The following is an 18116-nucleotide window of genomic DNA, read 5'->3' on the forward strand; positions in this document are numbered from 1 at the left end:
TATGTAATGTAGAAAGGCATTATATATCTGCAGTTGATGGTGTTCCCTTGGTCGAGGTATTTTTACCATTCGTGTAGGTCTAGCTATTTATCTCTTTAGGATTTAGTATAGGTTAGCGATTTGTCTGTCAGGTTATGAGTTTTAGCGTCTTTAGGTTAGGCATCTTTTTTTTTTTTTTTGTAATAAATGAATGTAAGGTCTAAAAATATGAAAACGAGAAAAAATAAATAAAATAAAAATACAAAAAATATTAAAATAAATTATATGTATATATGTATTACATCTCTTGTAAAATCTGCTTCCAAGAGATTGGGTGTGCTAAGCCGACTCCGCTCTTTCTTTACCCCTGCACAATTGTTGACTCTATACAGGGGTTTTATCCGCCCCTGTGTGGAGTACAACTCTCATGTGTGGGGAGGCTCCCCACATACAGCTCTTCTCAATAGGGTGGAGTCAAAGGCTTTTCGTCTCATTAACTCTCCTCCTCTTACTGACTCCCTTCAACCTCTGTCTCTTCGCCGCACTGTTGCATCTTTATCTCTTTTCTATCGCTACTTTAATGGTCACTGCTCCTCTGAACTGTCTGCTTGCATTCCTCCACCTCTACGACGGGCGCGTAGCACCCGTCTAGCAGCAAACTCTCATCCTTTTTCTGTCCAACTCTCTAATGCAAGAGTTAACCGTTACTCCCAGTCTTTCATTTATGCAACAGGTCAGCTCTGGAACTGTCTCCCTCTGTCTGTATTTCCTGCTGCCTATGATCTCCAGTCTTTCAAACGCAGTGTGTCCAGGCATCTCAAAATGATCGGATCTTGAATTTGGCTCTATATTGTATTTTGTTTTTCTCTTGGAGGGAACTGTTACTGCGGGCTCATGGCCTTTGGTTCCTTCTTCCTCGCATAAAAAAAAAAAAAAATATATATATATATATATATATATATATATATGTGTGTGTGTGTGTGTGTGTGTGTGTGTGTGTATGTATATACATATACTGTATATATTTGCCTTAATCACCAGGGGGTTCGGCACCAGTGGTGGATAGGCAAAAATTAAAAATAAATAAAGTAGTAGTAGTAGTTGTAGTAGTTGTAGTAGTAGCAGTAGTACTAGTAGTAGTAGTAGTAGTAGTGGTGGGAATAGTAATAGTGGTAATAAATAATAATAATAATAATAATAATAATAATAATAATAATAATAATAAGAAGAAGAAGAAGAACAAAAAGAATTTGTGATGGATGGGGTGCCCATCATCCACTCACTCAATGTAGAGTGATGCCATATGAGCTCTACACTGAATGACAAGCCAAATTGTTTCCTGTACCCAGGAAACCATTTACTACGCTGGATGGTAACCATATAACAGGGGTTTCTGGCAGGGTTAAGTGTCCCCCAGATTCCCCTATCCAAAATCACTCACTCACGGCAGTCATTTCAGAGAGCCTCGTAGGGCCCAATACCTGCCCAGGGCCCCAACCAAATGGGCAGACTCGTGTGGCCGTGTGGAATGTGAGAAGTGTGGATGAGGAGAGCAAGAAGGTGGAAGTGATGAATGTGTTCAAGAGTGCGAGATATGCCGTGATGGCATTGTGTGAAACGAAGATGAAAGGGTGCGAAGTGAAGGAGTGGGAGGGTGTGAAATGTGTACGATCGGGAATGAATGGGCGAGGAAGATGTAAGGAAGAAGTTGCGTTGTTGATAAATGATGTGTGGCAGAGGGGAATGAGAGACTACAAATGTGTCAGCTCGAGGTGTATGTATGTCCAGTTCAAATTTGAGAAGGTGAAAGTGGTGGTGATTGTAGTGTATGCACCGTGTGAGGACAGGAGTGAGAGAGAGAAAGACAGGTTTTAGGATGAGCTGGGTGAAGTAGTGGGAGAAATGCCCAGGAGCTATAAAGTGATTGTAATGGGGGATATGAACGGAAGAGTAGGCACTGGTCCTGAGGATGACATAATGGATTGTTATGGTGTACCAGCAGAAAATGATAATGGGAATCGACTAAAGGATATGTTTAGGAGGGAGGTTGTGCGTTTTTACTTCGTATTTCAAACACTAAGATGCACATAAATATACATGGTATAGAATATGTAAAGGAATTGTATGACGATGGAAGTGGTGAGAGATCTGAGATCTTGGGAGAATTGGAAGGACCATCCATCTTACAAGAGGAAATAGAAGAAGCAATCAAATGTATGAGACAAGGAAAATCTGTTAGAGAAGATCAAGTTTCATTTGAAATGGTGGAGGCAGGAGGGGATTACATCAAGAAAAAGATAAACGATATGGCCAACCGCATCTATGATAAGGGTTACATTACAAAAGTGATAAGGGAATCACTGTTTATAGCTATAGCTAAGAAAGAAGGAACAATAGAGTGTGAACAACATAGGACATGATGAGCCAGGTAGATAAGATTATTTTAAGAGTGATAAGAAATAGAATACGTAGAAAAGTTGACAGGTATGTGTCTGAAGAACAATACGGGTTTAGAAAAGGAAAAGGAACAATAAATGCCATTTTCTCATTGAGAATGATATTAGAAAGAACGACAGAAATGCAAAAGGATGTTTATATGTGCTTCATCGATTTTGAAAAAGCTTTTGATACAGTGCGGCATGAGGAAATGATAAATATGTTTCAAGAAATTGGTGTGGATAGAACAGACATCAGATTAATTACCAATCTTTATAGGGATCAAAAGGCAGCAATGAGTATAGAAGACCAAAAGACAAATTAGGTTGACATATGGAGAGGAGTGAGGCAGGGATGTGTCCTGTCTCCAGATTTATATTCCCTGTATGGACAAAAGTGTGTGACACATTTGGAAGAACTGGCTGGAATAAGTATTGGGGCACGGAATATGAATAATATTAGATATGCAGATGACAGTTTTGGTGGCTGATTCGGAAGACAAGTTGCAGAGGTTGGTAGATGCATTGCATGAAGCATGTCTGAGGAGAGGCCTGAAGGTTAATCAAAAGAAAACAGAGACGATGGGAGTAACCAAGAGAAGAGAGCGGTTGAGAGTGGACATACATGTGCAGGGAAGACAAGTAAAGCAGACAGACACTTTTAAACATCTAGGAACGCTGATCTCAGAGGATTCGAAATGCGAAGAAGAGATAAGAAGGAGAAAAGCAAGTGCAAAAGCTGCCTTCAGGAAATTAAACAGGCTTTTAACTAGCATGAGTATGAGTTTGGAGATAAGAATGAGGATGTTACAATGTTTCGTGTGGTCAACATTGCTTTATGGATGTGAAACATGGACGATAACCGAAAAGATGAAAAAGAGTCTAAGAAGCTGTGGAAATGTTGTTTATAAGAAGAATTTTAAGAATTCCTTGGACATATCGGGTCACAAACGAGGATTTATTAAGAAGAGCCGGTACTGAGAGAAGTTTACTGAAGCGTATCAGAAGAAGAGAGCTGAAGTTCTTAGGCCATGTCATACGGGACAAAGGCTTTGAGAGTGACTGTCTGTTGGGAAGAGTGGAGGGTACGAGGGCAAGAGGCAGACAAAGACTTAAGTACCTGGACAGTCTCCTGGATGATATTGATGGAAGATGGAGTGTGGCGGATATTGTGAGAGTGGCGCATGGGATGGAAGAATGGCGCTCCATGGTCGCCAACGTCACTTGACTGGCACTACGGTAAGGTAAGGTAATAGAGGAAACGGAGATCGTGTTGAAAGAAGCCTGATTAATTACATGCTCGTAGACAGGTCGATGATGGGAATGGTTGCTGATACGAGGGCTGTGAGAGGACTATGTGGAGGTCTGTCAGATCATATGATCGTGGTACGCAAGATCAAGCTGAGAGGAGTGAGGTGGATCAAGAAAGATAAGGAAGCAGTCAGAGAGAAAAACTGAAAGTTGAGTAGCTGATGATCAAAGAAATGGCAGATGATTACAGAACCAAAGTAGAGGACGAGTTAGAATCAGTGAACTGGAATGAATTGGATCTGGACAGCCTGTGGAATGCATATAGGAACTGCTTAGTTAAGAATGCTAAAGTGGTGTGTGGTGTGACAAGAGTATCAACAAAAAAGAAGGGTACAGCATGGTGTGATGAGAAGGCTAGGAGAGCGGTGGAGAAAAAGTGGAAGAAGTGGCTAAAGTGGCTACAGGATAGGGGTTCAGTTGAAATAAGTACTGTGTATATCGAAAGTAAGAAGCACGTAAAGAGACTAGTGAAGAGGAAAAAGAAGGAGGTAAATGATGATCTGGGAAGAAAAATGAATGCGAACTACTCTGAAAATAGGAAGTTATTCTGGAAAGAGGTGCACAAATGTAGAAATGAAAGCGGAAAGAAACGTGATGGTGTGAAGGATTCAGATGGTAGGTTACTAACCCATAGAGAGGATGTAAGGACCAGATGGAAAGAATATTTTGAAAGCCTGATGAATGGGAATAGAGAGAGCAGAGCGGCTGTAAACATGTAAACATGTTTGGTTTTGGGGGTGTGCAGAGGAGACGTGACACTCGCACAGATGAAGAGCACTGTGAAACGGCTGAAAAATGGGAAAGCTGGGGTTGATGAGGTGAATCCAGAGATGCATAAGTGTACTGGAGAGAATGGAATGAAGTGCTTGTTGGAGATAATTATGTAATAAGGCATGGAGAAGTGAAACTGTGCCTGCAGAGTGGAAAAAGGCTGTGATTGTACCCCTGTACAAAAATACAGGTGAGCGAAGTGAGTGCAAGAATTATCGTGGCATAAGTTTATTGAGTGTGGTAGGGAAGGTATTTGGAAGAATTATTATAGAGAAAGTAAGAGAGATATCAGAAGTCCTAATGAGTGATGAACAGGGTGGCTTTACGAGTGGCAAAGGATGTGTGGATCAAGTATTTGCAGTGAGACAGATAGTGGAAATGTAAATAATGTATAAATAATGTGTAACCAGCAAGTGAAAGCAATGAATGTAAATATAAGTGAACAGTGGAAAATAGTTTTATAAGTTACTGCAAGTGACAGTGCATAACAGTGTAAATAAAATAGAAATGTAAATAATGTAAATAAAATAGAGAATCGTTTTCGTTTTCGTTTTTAAAGGCTCCAACATGCTTGCATGTGTCGGCCTTGGTCACCTAATGGCGGCTCTCCACGCTGCACGATCCATTGCAGCCTCCCTGTTCAGTCCCTTAACCCTAAGGTCACACTTAATGACCTCGTCCCATGTCTTTCTCGGTCTACCCCTCATAACCCCACCCCCAATATTAACACTTCTCACCTTCCTCACCCAATTATCATCCCCCATCCTCTCCACATGTCCAAACCACCTCAATCTACCTCTCCTCATCACAACACCAATACACTCCAGTCCCATCCTACCTCTCAACTCTTCCATTGTAAACCCAGCCCCTCCAGGCCTTGGACGCAGGGACGCACTGCACATCCACCTAATCATTGTCATTTCTGTACGTCTGAGCCGGCGAATGTCTTCCTCCTTCACTGCCCAGGTCTCACTGCCATACAGCATTACACTCCTAACACACGTTGCATACAAAGACCCCTTAGCACGTAGGGAGAGCCCCCTCAATGTCAGGAGAGGCAAGAGCTCCCTGAACTTCTTCCAACCACTTCTCACCCTAGCCACAGAGCTAGCTCCAGCCCCACCTCCAGCACACAACATGTCTCCTAAATAACAAAACTCTTCCACACACTCAAGAGATTCACCAGCAAGTTCAATCCTTTCACGTCTGACGATCTCCACCTGCTCACCCCGGCACGCCGTACACATAAAATCAGCATTATCTCGCAGTCTACCTCTGATACCACTACATCTCTTATGCACCCATTTATCACACACACCGCACAAGATGGAATTACTTCCCACGCCCTTGTGGCAAACTGCACATGGCCACTCTCCCTCGTCTTTGACAGTACCGCCACCAACCCTAGATATCATCACTTTTGTTTTATCTGCATTTACCCTTAAACCCTTTTGCCCCATACCATCTCTCCACTTCCTAAACCTTTCCTCCGCCTCCCTTTCATTCTCTGCAATCAACACCAAATCATCAGCATACAACAACTCCCACGGGAATCCGTTTCTAAAGTCACGTGAAAGGGCTTCAAGTACCATGATAAACAACATGGGACTCAAGACTGACCCCTGATGCACACCAACATTCACGGAAAACTCATCGCTCAAATCTCCATTCACTCTCACCTGGGTGTGAGCACCCACATACATGGCCATAACCACCCTAACCAGCCACTCCTCCAAGCCAAGCTTTCTCATTGCCCACTTCACCACCTCTCTAGGGACTCTGTCAAAGGCCTTTTCCAAATCAACAAAAACAAAATAAAGATCCCTTCTCCTACCAATATATTTTTCCTGAAGCTGTCGAACAATGAATATGGCATCAGTGGTCCCCCTACCTGGCATAAACCCAAACTGCATCTCATCAATATTCACTCTTTCTCTAATCATACCTTCTAAAACTCTCTCCATTACCTTCATTATCTGATCTAAAAGCTTTATACCTCTATAATTCCCTCTTTCCAGGGCATCACCCTTCCCTTTATACACATTTACAATTACACTCTTCAGCCAATCATCTGAGACAACACACTCATAAATAATCCTATTTATCAGGTCAGTGACTAAACTCACCCCTATATCGCCTGAGGCCTTCAACATTTCGGCAGTCAACCCAGACACACCTGCTGCCTTCCCCACCCTCATCCTGCCTATTGCCTCACTCACAGTAGCAGTATCAATCAAAGGCCAAGGGCCAGACACTGGATCTGCTGGCTCCAAACCTTCCCTGTCCCAGTCAAACTCCTCATTCAACAACCGGTTATAATACTCTCTCCATGCATCTTTAATATCCTCACTGTTCACCACTACCCTTCCTTCATCATTCTTCACACACTGCTCACCTATGATATCCCGATTATCCCTCTTCACCTGACCTGCCACCTAAATATATTTTTCCTTTCCCCATGATTTAGGTTATCAAGTAATTGTCTCTGTGACTCAGACTTTGCCCTGTATACCTCTCTCCTAGCCCTACGCTTGGCAGCCAAATATTCCTCTTTGCTACCACCCTTCTTCCATTCCCGGAAAAGCCTTCTTTTCTCCTTAATTGCAGCTTCTACACCCTCATCCCACCACCAAGTTACTTTATGTCTTGGTGGTCCTCTTAATCCAGCCGCATGTTACATCAGTAACTCTCAAGAAATTGTTCTTGAGGGCTCTGTACTGTTCATTAACGCCTCTGTCTACAGCTCCCTGTTCAGCCACCACTCTCCTCCAACTCGCTATAGAAGGCATCCCTTACTACTTGGTTTTTCAGCTTCCATATTTTCCTCCTAGGTACATAAGTCCTCTTTTTCATCACTTTGTTCTTTAAGCACCATATCACAAATCAATAGTTTGTGCTGCTGCACACACTCCTCACTTCCTATAACTTTAACATCCCTCACTAACCTCCTATCGGCCCTCCCTAACCAGAAAATAATCTATCTGACTGCTATTTCCCCACACTCATACGTAATTAACCTACTGTCTCTTTTCCTAAAATATGTGTTGCACACAATCATGTCCGTTGCCTCCCCAAACTCGAGTATCCTTTCCCCTTCTGCATTCCTTAGACCATATGCACATCCCCCATGCACTCCTTCATAACCTTGTGCTGCTTCACCTACATGACCATTTAAGTCCCCTCCCAAAATCACTATCTCATCATCCCGCATACCACCCACTACACGTATTAAATCATCCCAAAATCTATCTTTCTCTGATTCATCCAATCCTGCCTGTGGAGCATATGCCGATATAATCACAGCTATCTTTCTTCCCAACAGAATTTTCACAACCAATATCCTATCGCTTACTCTCAAAACATTCATAACACATTCCACCCATTTCTCCGCAACCATCACACCAACACCTCCATATCCGTCTGTCCTCCCCTGCCAAAACAACTTATAGCAACAGTCCTTCCCAACAATCTTTCTGGCTGATCCACCCCTGTACCGGACATCCTGCAAACATGCCACGTCCACCCACCTCCTACTGAATGCCTCAACGACTTCCCCTGCTCTTCCCCTCAAATGTAAATGAGTAGTAATATAAGAATACGAGTATATATACTAGGAGTAATGAAAGTGGAAGTTTCACTCTAGCATGTATGAATACTATGAGTTATGAAAGTGGAGGTGAAAGTGACAGATTCACTCTCAACGCTAGTGTACAGGACGAGAAAGTGAATGCTACATATTTTACTGAAAGAGAAATTGAATGCCTGCAGTGACAATAAACTACTATTACTGAAGGAAACTTATGGATAAAGACTGTAGATATATATAAGTGTTATATAGTAATAGAAATATAAAGTCTGAGTGTTTTTATGAATAATAAATGACAGAACACCAGCGGCGAACGAGCGCAAGTGGGAAGGTCATACGCGCTCGTAATTTTCATTGCTTTCACAGTGTTTTTTTTGGAGTATGGATTCCAAACTATTTGAGAATCGTAGAATAGTGTTTCTAGTGATAGTATCAGGCTGTGGTAATCATATTACTGTTTGTGGGGAAGTGTAAAGTGAAGACTTCGTTATCCAACTTCAGAGGTCTCCACAAGTCCTACGGTACTGAAGAAGACTCAACGAACATCCCAGGAGAAAGCTGAAGATATTTGCCATAGGAGTATATAATTTTAATATTCTAGGACTAATAACTGATTTTTGGCAAATATTTTTAGAGAGTCTGTCGGAGCGCGAATATGCCCACGAGACACGCAAGTCAAGCAAAAACAAGCCCACGGTTTAGGGGTAAAAGTATTCTCTCCATCTGCTCACTTTTTCTCCCTTCTCCATCAGTAATCTACCATTTTTATCTTTCACTCCCCGATTAACTTCACTGCCACCCTGTCTTACTCTCTTCACATCTTTCCAGAACATTTTTTTTACGGTCCCTCCACTTATCACTCAAATTCCTTCCAAATTCCTCTTCCACTTTCTTCTTACTCTCTCTTACTAATCTTTTCACCTCTCTCTTCTTTTGTACATATAACTCTCTCTTCCGTCTCTCAACTTCTTCCACGCCCCTATTACTCATCCATTCATTGTATGCTTGATTCTTTTGTGCCACAGCCTGTCTCACCTCTTCATTCCACCATGCTGTTCCTCGCACCCCCTTCCGTCTTCTCTTCACCCCTCACACCACATCACGTGTTGCACATACTTCTTCTGTGAATATCTTGCATACACCTTCCACGGCCCCCATCTGCTCTAATTTTCATATTTACCCAATTGTTCTTACACTTCTCTCCTATATTCTGCCTTTTTCTCATCCTCTTGTAACCTTTCCACTCTCCTTGCAACTACTCCTTCCTCCTGTCCTTCCCTTCTTCTATTTGTCCATCTTACTTGGATCTTGATTCTGGCCACCACCAAGTAGTGGTCAGAAAGTCCACTCCCCCCAACCTCTATAAGCTCTTGCATCCATTACACATCTTCGTATCCTTTCATCCACACACACATACTCAATCATTGCCTTCTTTTCATATAGTTCACCATCCACCTTTCTCATCACTCGCCATGTATACTTGTGGATCATTTTGTGCCTGTACTGGCTATCACCAACCCCTTCCTGGCTCAGATGTGCACTAACGCACTGCCATTCTCGTCTATCTCAGCAGGCACACCCCACTCACCAACTATTCCTTCCACCTTCACATTCCCTACTTTACCATTGACATAACCAGTCAAAAACACTCTCTCATTCCTTCCAAACTATTCCATGCACACTTCTACATTTGTCCAGAACTCTTCTCTCACTCTGCTTGCACGATCTTGCATTGGCGCATACACGCACACAATCGCCCACATTTGTATTCCAACTTTCAATCATACCCACACAATCCTTGAGCCAATTGATCCATACTCTCTTATGTTCTTCTTTCAACTTTTACTCACAACAATATACACTCCTTCTTTTGCCCTCTCATTCTCACCTACTCCTGCACATATACCCCATCCATATTCCCAATCTCTCACACTCTCTCCTCTCCGTGTAGTTTCAGTTACCTCACATACATCCACTTTCGCACCCTCAAGCACCTGGACAATCTCTCTCTTTCTCTCTTTCACCTCATCATTCACACCCCTTACATACCACGTCGCAATCCGTACCATGTCCATTGTCCGGTCCTTGGTCGTCATCTTTTGGTCAGTCCTTGTCCGAGGCTTCTTGTTCGCCTTTTTAGTTAGCTGTTTTCCGGGGAGGGGCACTAACCCTCCGCCAGCCCTTTTAATCGCCTCATACGACAAGCAGGGATACTGGGGGAGTATTCTTGAAAACCCCCCTACCCCCATGGAATAATAATAATAATAATAATAATAATAGCAGCAGCAGTAGCAGTAGTAGTAGTAGTAGTAGTAGTAGTAGTAGTAGTAATGATAATAATAATAAAATAATAATAACAATAATAATAATAATAATAATAATAATAATAATAATTAATGATATTAAAAATAATAATAATAATAATAATAATAATAGTAGTAGTAGTAGTAGTAGTAGTGGTAGTGGTAGTTGTAGTAGTAGTAGTAGTTGTAGTAGTAGTAGTAGTAGTAGTAGTTGTTGTTGTTGTTGTTGTAGCAGTGGCGGAAGAAACGAGAACACCAATGATGTGGCTAGGATTTTTGGCAGTAAGATGAGACGGGAAGGTCTCGATGGCAACAAGATTCCTGTCAGCTGAATCACCAAACGGAGTACTTGACAGAAGAAACAATGGAACAACTAAAGGAAAAACACCCTACTGCACGACAAGCAAGTGTCCAGTCCAAGCTTGACGGGAACTTCACTTCACCCAGTTCTATCATATACGACAGGGTAACTGGAGATATGGTGTGGAGGAAGGCAATGCACACACAGTGAAGGGCAGAACAGTTAGGCCTGGATGCAAAATCTTGGCGAGTATCCCTTAGCAACATCGAGTTTGGGGAGGCAGCAACAGACCTGTGTAACACCATTGCCTTGCTGGCGAGGAAGCTGACTTCCTCTCAGTGCAACAACACTGAAGCACTGACGGCTTGCAGACTAATCCCCCTCGATAAGAATCCAGGATTAAGGCCCATTGGAGTGGGTGAAGTCCTCAGACGGATTATAGGAAAATGCATCATGGGGGTGGTTAAAGATGATGTGAGGCAGGCAGTTGGCAACCTCCAAGTGTGTGCAGGCCAGGAGGCAGGAGGTTAGGCAGCAGTTTACTCGATGAGGATAATGTATGAGGAAGAGGACTGTCAGGCAGTATTATTAGTTGATGCCTCAAACATTTAATTCCATCAACCGAGAGGCAATACTGCATAACATCAAGGTTAAATGCCCAGCATTTGCCCAGTATGTGAAAAACACCTACAAAGAACCAGCAGACCTCTACACTGTGGGTAAGAAAGCTACCCACGATGTCGGTGTAATCCAAACCACAGAAGGAACTACCCAGGAGGACCCCGTTGCCATGGCTACGTACATCCTGGCTATGACAGTACTGCAACAACAAATCAAATACGAGGCCTCCAATGTAAAACAAGTAGCCTATGCAGATAATCTGACATGTGCTGGTAAGGTGGAAGTTGTGAGGAATTAGTGGGACCGTGTAACATCTAATGGCCCTGAAGTAGGTTACTGCCCTAATGCAAAAAAGTCCATCATGATCGTGAAACCAGCTTACTATCAAGATGCACAGGAGGCCTTTAGAGAGACAGACGTGATAGTGACTAAGGAAGGTCAGAGGTATCTAGGTTCTGTGACTGGAACCATGGAATTCGAAGACCAATATGTGAGTGACAAGGTAAAGACATGGGTAGAAGAAATTCATGTATTATCCAGCCACACAAAAATAGACTACCAAGCAGCACATAGCACATTTACGTATGGTGTAAAGCACAAATGGACCGTCGCGATGAGGACTATACCTGACATCTAGTTGCAGCTACAGCCACTGGAGGATGCTATCAGGGTTTCACTCCTCCCATCTCTGACCAATGGTGACATCCCCACACCAGAAGAGAGGGACCTTCTAGCATTATCACCCAGGATGGGAGGCATTGGCATTATAAATCCAGCAGCCGAGGCAACCTACGAACATAGAAATTCACTTAGGTCACCGAATCCTTGTCACAGAAGATTTGCACCCAGGTTGAGAAAAGTGAGGTCAACCCTCAAAGGCAGGAAGATATAAAGACAAAGATAAGCAAAGAGCGAGAAGCAAGACAAAGGACCAGCTGCAGCAGTTAACAGAACATTTAACACCAGGTCAAAACAGAAGAGTTGAAACTGCACAGGAGGTTGGGGCATTGAACTGGCTGACAACTCTGCCTCTCAAGGCAAAAGGCTTCCACATCAACAAGCAAGAATTTATTGACGTCATAGCCTTGAGATACGGGTGGCCAATAGAGAACCTACCTCAACACCGTGCCTGTGGCACTGCCTTTGATGCGGACGATGTAATGATTTGCAAGAAGGGAGGCTTTATCCGATACGATAAAGTACGCGACCTCACTGCCAAAATGCTGCAGGAAATATGCCATGATGTCACGATTGAGCCAGCTCTGACACCCCTAGACGGTGAGCACTTCACCCACAGAACACCAAGCACATCAAATGAAGCAAGAGTGAATGTCAGTGCTCGAGGTTTCTGGACACTTGAGCAGAAGGCATTCTTTGACATCAGGATATTTGATCCTATGGCGGCATGTCATCGTGAACTGTCTCTCGAGGCTGCTCACAAAAGGGATGAACAAAAACTCAGAAATTATCAAGAAAGGATCCAACATGTGGACAACGATCGATTTACTCCCCTTGTGTTCACAACATCAGGTGGGATGGGTCCAGAGGCAGTGAGATTCTATCAGAGGCTGGCAGAGGTTCTTTCTGAGAAGAAGCATTAACCTCAGAGTTCCGTTATGGCCTTGATGACATGTCGAGTGTCATTCTCCCTCGTGAGGTCTGCATTCCTACTGTACGTCTCAGGGGCACAAGATCATCAGCCCTCAGGCCTGCCTCTCTGGCGGGTATGGATTACGAAGCTACTGTGGTAGAAAGTTACATAGACCAGCGACTCCAATAGATTAATATTTTTATTAGCACTGTGATTTAATGAATAAAAATAAAATAGTAATAGTAATAGTAGATGGTTGGTCAGCACAGCCGTTGGCGTGCTTGGGGCCAACGGATTGTAATATGAGGTTAGTGTTAACCTTCACATTACAACTCCAAATGGTGAACTAACAATGTTGGTTTTGATCTTCATAATATAATTCACCAACAGATGGAGGTGATCTGAAAAAAAATAAATAAATAAATAAAAACAGTAGTAGTAGCAGCAGCAACAGCAGCAGCAGTAATAATAGCAGTAGTGGTAGTAGTAGTGGTCGTAGTGATGATCATGATGACGATAATAATAATAATAATAAAAATAATAATAATAATAATAATAATAATAATAAAAATATTAATAACCATCATCATCATCATCATCATGATCGGGACCTCCTTTCGCACCTTAGGGCAGGGTGATAAGTCGCAACGTCCAGACAGCCCAGATTTACCCAGTCCAATGGGCCACGCTTCCTTTCATTTGTCATTCAAGCCCCCGGAATCCTGGCTTTATATGATACACCAAAAACATTCAACACTTTCTGTAGCTTCATATAAACGTACCTGATAGATAATAAAATTTATTCCGATATATAATAATAATAATAATAATAATAATAATAATAATAATAATAAATGATAATAATAATAATGATTATTATTATTATTATTATTATAAACACTGACGGATACGAAGATCTCTGCCGATGATAACAGATGGAAATCAATGACAGAAGCAGAAGCGGCAGAAATAGTAGCAGCAGTAGTAGTAGCAGTAGTAGTAGAAGTAGAAGTAGTACTAGCAGTAGCAGTAGTAGTAATACCAGAAATATACTACTAATACTATTAACAATAATAATGAAAACAAATAAATAAACAATAATAATAATAATAATAATAATAATAATTATCTATCTATCTATTGCCAGACGCCTCAATCCCGTTTGGGGTGGCCACCAACAAATCGCCTCCAAGTCGCCCTGTCCCCCGCCATTTCACTGCCTCGCTCCCAACTCACACCCCCCTCCCTCATATACCCCTCCACCCCATCCCTCCATCTCATCCTCGGCCTCCCCCTCCCTCTTCCCCCCTCCACCTCACTCACATACACTCTCTTCGTCAGTCTTTCACCCTCCATCCTCTCCACATGGCCAAACCACCTCAGTGTGTTCCTCATAACGCTTCCTATCACATCCACATCCACACCACAACGCTCCATTATATCCTCATTCGTCAGCCTGTCTCTCCACGTGACTCCACAGGCTCCTCTTAAATAACTCATTTCCACTGCTTTCACTCTTGACTTGTGTCCTTCCAACAATGTCCAAGCTGCACTTCCGTACGTTAGAGTTGGTATCACAATACTGTCATGTAGTAACTTTTTCACTTCCATGCTCACTTCCCTGTTTCTTATCACTGCTTTCAAAGAACCAGCAACCTTTCTTCCCTGCTGTACCCTTTCATGCACTTCACCCTCCAAACCTCCATCCTTACTCATCACACTACCCAAGTATTTAAACGTACTCACATTTTCCAATTCCTCACCATCCAACCTCGCTGTACATTCACTAACCTCACCTCTCTCAAAGACCATCACTTTACTCTTTCCTACATTCACCTTTAGATTCCGTTTCTTACACACTCTCCCAAACTCATCCACCAAGCCCTGCAGCTTCCCTTCGTCTTCACTCAACAACACAGTATCATCTGCAAACAACAGTACAGGGAGTTTCCAAACACTATCCTCTCTCACCAGGGCCACTCCAACATCCACTACCCTACCTTGTACCTCTTTTATTACCCCATCCATGTACAGATTGAACAACCATGGAGACATGACACATCCCTGTTTCAACCCAACTTTCAAAGAGAAAAATTCACTTAGTTCACCATCCACACGCACTGCTGCCTTCGCGCCATCGTACATACTCTTCACAGCATTCAACAACTTCCCATCTACTCCATATATCCTTAATACTTTCCACAATCCTTGTCTATCCACCCTGTCATATGCTTTCTCCAAATCCATGAAAGCCGCATACAACTTCTTTCCCTTCTCTAGAGACTTTTCCAGTAAAGATCTAAGAATGAATATCTGATCTACACAACCTCTTCCCTTCCTAAAGCCTCCCTGTTCTTCTCCAACTAATTTCTCTGTTCTTTCTAATAATAATAATAATAATAATTATTATTATTATTATTACTATTATTATTATTGTTGTTGTTGTTATTATTTTTATAGTAATAATAAATAGCAGACACATATTATTATCTTCCTTGTCTTGTGGATATACAAAGTGATCCACATTTGTATCATAATCCTTGTGTGTTGTTGAGACGACTCAGTCTGATGGTGTGGGGAACAGAGACTTTGGTTCCTCTCTGAAATTAGTAGAAATGACACAATTCATGAACGTAAAAGAAAAATGTAATATTAATCACAAAGGGCGTAATGGGAAATAGAAAATAATATTGGCTAAACACTGCATGGTATCGCTGACTAAGCCGTCCCCGGAGCAGCCGAGAAATGTGAGGGCAATATTTGGACAACCCTGCATGATAGTTTGTGCAGAGGGTGGTAATCTTTGGTATTAATCAACTTTTTGTCCTCAATGAGAGATTTTGTTTTTATTCTTGAGGGAGAGAGAGAGAGAGAGAGAGAGAGAGAGAGAGAGAGAGAGAGAGAGAGAGAGAGAGAGAGAGAGAGAGAGAGAGAGTAAGGTATGTCTTAATAATAGCTTCCTCTAACACTGAAGTATTGGAGGTAAGATGAAAAAACGTGAAAAAAAAAACAACAACTGTGTTAAGGTGGACGAACGACAGAGAGGGGGGGGGGGAGGAGCAGAAGAGAGAACTAACTTACCAGCCAGGGTTGAAGGGAAGTACTCTACTTTAATATGGGCGTCCAAGAAATCAGAACATTCAGCAACATAAACAGGCACGACTTTGTAGTTCTCTTCGTTCAGCTCACCATGGACTTTCCGCAGGATCTGTGGAAGTAGTTATGAAGAATATTGGGTATTTGATCATCGAAGTGCATCTTGACTAGTGATGTAAAGTAAATAAAACGCGTTCTTTTTTTTAATATGAAAAACTTTTGTTTTGCTAAAAAACAAGTAGATAAAACTAGTTGAAAACTAGGTTCAAGTGAAAAGAGTATAGACGAATATTTTCATTATGGCCTAATATTTGGGTGGCTTTACAGTAACCCGTATGAGTGTGTGTGTGTGTGTGTGTGTGTGTGTGTGTGTGTGTGTGTAATAAATTCATTTACACTTGAGTTTAGGGGACTGTCTGGCACCTCAAAGTAGTTTAATTTGAAAAGAGTAGTCTGTCATTCCCTTGCATTATACAGTATTTTGGTAAATTTTGAGCGACATGGTTTGCATACATAATAGACAAGGAAATGTGAATATGCCAATAAAAAAACATCCAAAGCTACTCTTCTTGGATTTTTTAATTTTTTTAAACATACGATTCTGCAGGCTGTCTTCTCAGCTTAAAGGGTCGCTAGCGCTTCCCCGTTACTGATTTAATTTCCATGCAGTACGCTGATACACTTTGCTATTCTTTTATCTGTATCTCTGTAATATTGACATAGATTGCATAACAAACATACAGGATAATCTTAAAGTAAAATCATTTTTAAATAGGGAAAAGTATTTCTTTTAAAGGTTCTTACAGGAACTTACAGCATTATAACAAGCCAATCTAGCTTATGTGTTATAGAACTAGAACCATCTGAACTACTAATATGCTTAACTGTACATGATGAAACCAAATTATATTTTAATAACCTGTTTAATAATAAAGTAATCCAACAGGCTTCTTCATACTCTTATTTTCCCTAATCAAAGATATAAAAGGATAATAATGAAAAAAAATCAATCATGTAAAGTGTAAACATTTACTGATGTAAATCTTGTTTACTTTTATTGTACTTACTGTAGAGGTCCTTTGTACAAAAACTGATACAGCCTGAGCCTTGGGCTGAAGCAGTATTATCAAATAATTACGGTCATGAGAACAAGAATTAAGAAAGGAGTAATTTCACTGTGGTTATAAGGTTTAAGGCAGTCAGTTATTAAGCCTGAAGGTCAGACTCGTCAGTGGTTCTAGTCCTGACTCCTGGCCCTGCTACCTCCTCTAACGTGGAGTAGGAAACTTGGTTAATTTCTTGCAAATTTTGGAATAAATAAACAGCTTGTCAACACAGTTCAAACAGGTTAGTGGGGAAATATATATTGTATTTTTACACTTTCCAGAACTGTCAGAATGTTTGACTAATGTCTTACCCCCAAATATGAACTTTTGGCATAGAAAATGGTATAAGAATAATCAAATAATCGTACCGGGAAATCAGGGGAAAAAAACTAAAAAAAAAAAAAAAAAAAAAAAAGAAAGAAACCTATAAAAACACGTTTTTTGTAAACAAAATGAACCAATTTTTTTTTTTTTTTGGTTGCATCACTAGTCCTGACTGCGAGCGGGCTGGCAAGAAGAGCGAGATATGGAGAGGGCTGGAGCGTTTGAAGGTCCGATCTTAGGCCTGGTGTTGCCACGGCAACGTCATCATGTAACCCTCAGCAACTGCAGGCAGCATGATTGCTGGCACAGCATAGAAAAAATGACTTGGACTTGGAAATTTTACACTAAAGTGCAAATCATGAAAGTAGAATAAATCCGCTAATCAAAACATCAAGATTTAACCCACCCAGATTCGACCTAACGAGTTCGACCTGACTGTGAGGCAAGGTAAATTGAATCTGACTTATTAGAGACCGATATTTACCATGTTACTTTTTTTTTTTTTTTTTTTTCAGAATACGTTATGTCCGGTGCTGGAGAGGAACCTCTTCTCATGATGGCCCCGATATGACCTGGTGAACCCACTGCCTGGTAAAACAAATTCCCGTAACGCACACCCTATCCCCCAAAAGGAGGATGGTGGTCCAAGGGAGAAGGGTAACTTCAGCCTGCAGTCACTGTGTTCCCATTCA

General features: G+C 41.6%; 1 protein-coding gene across 1 annotated transcript in view; it reads right to left on the bottom strand.

Annotated features, from left to right (window-relative positions):
* LOC145395469 (uncharacterized) overlaps positions 1–18116 on the bottom strand; it is a 307859-nt gene that overhangs the window by 22036 nt on the left and 267707 nt on the right. Inside the window, exon 4 of the mRNA XM_080269070.1 lies at positions 15980–16106. Within this exon, the coding sequence (XP_080125196.1) occupies positions 15980–16106 (127 nt within the window). The remainder of the gene's footprint in view (positions 1–15979; positions 16107–18116) is intronic.

Source organism: Coenobita brevimanus, chromosome 31 (assembly GCF_032717465.1).
Source record: "Coenobita brevimanus isolate Jiangsu-jjx chromosome 31, ASM3271746v2, whole genome shotgun sequence".
Lineage (NCBI taxonomy): Eukaryota > Metazoa > Arthropoda > Malacostraca > Decapoda > Coenobitidae > Coenobita > Coenobita brevimanus.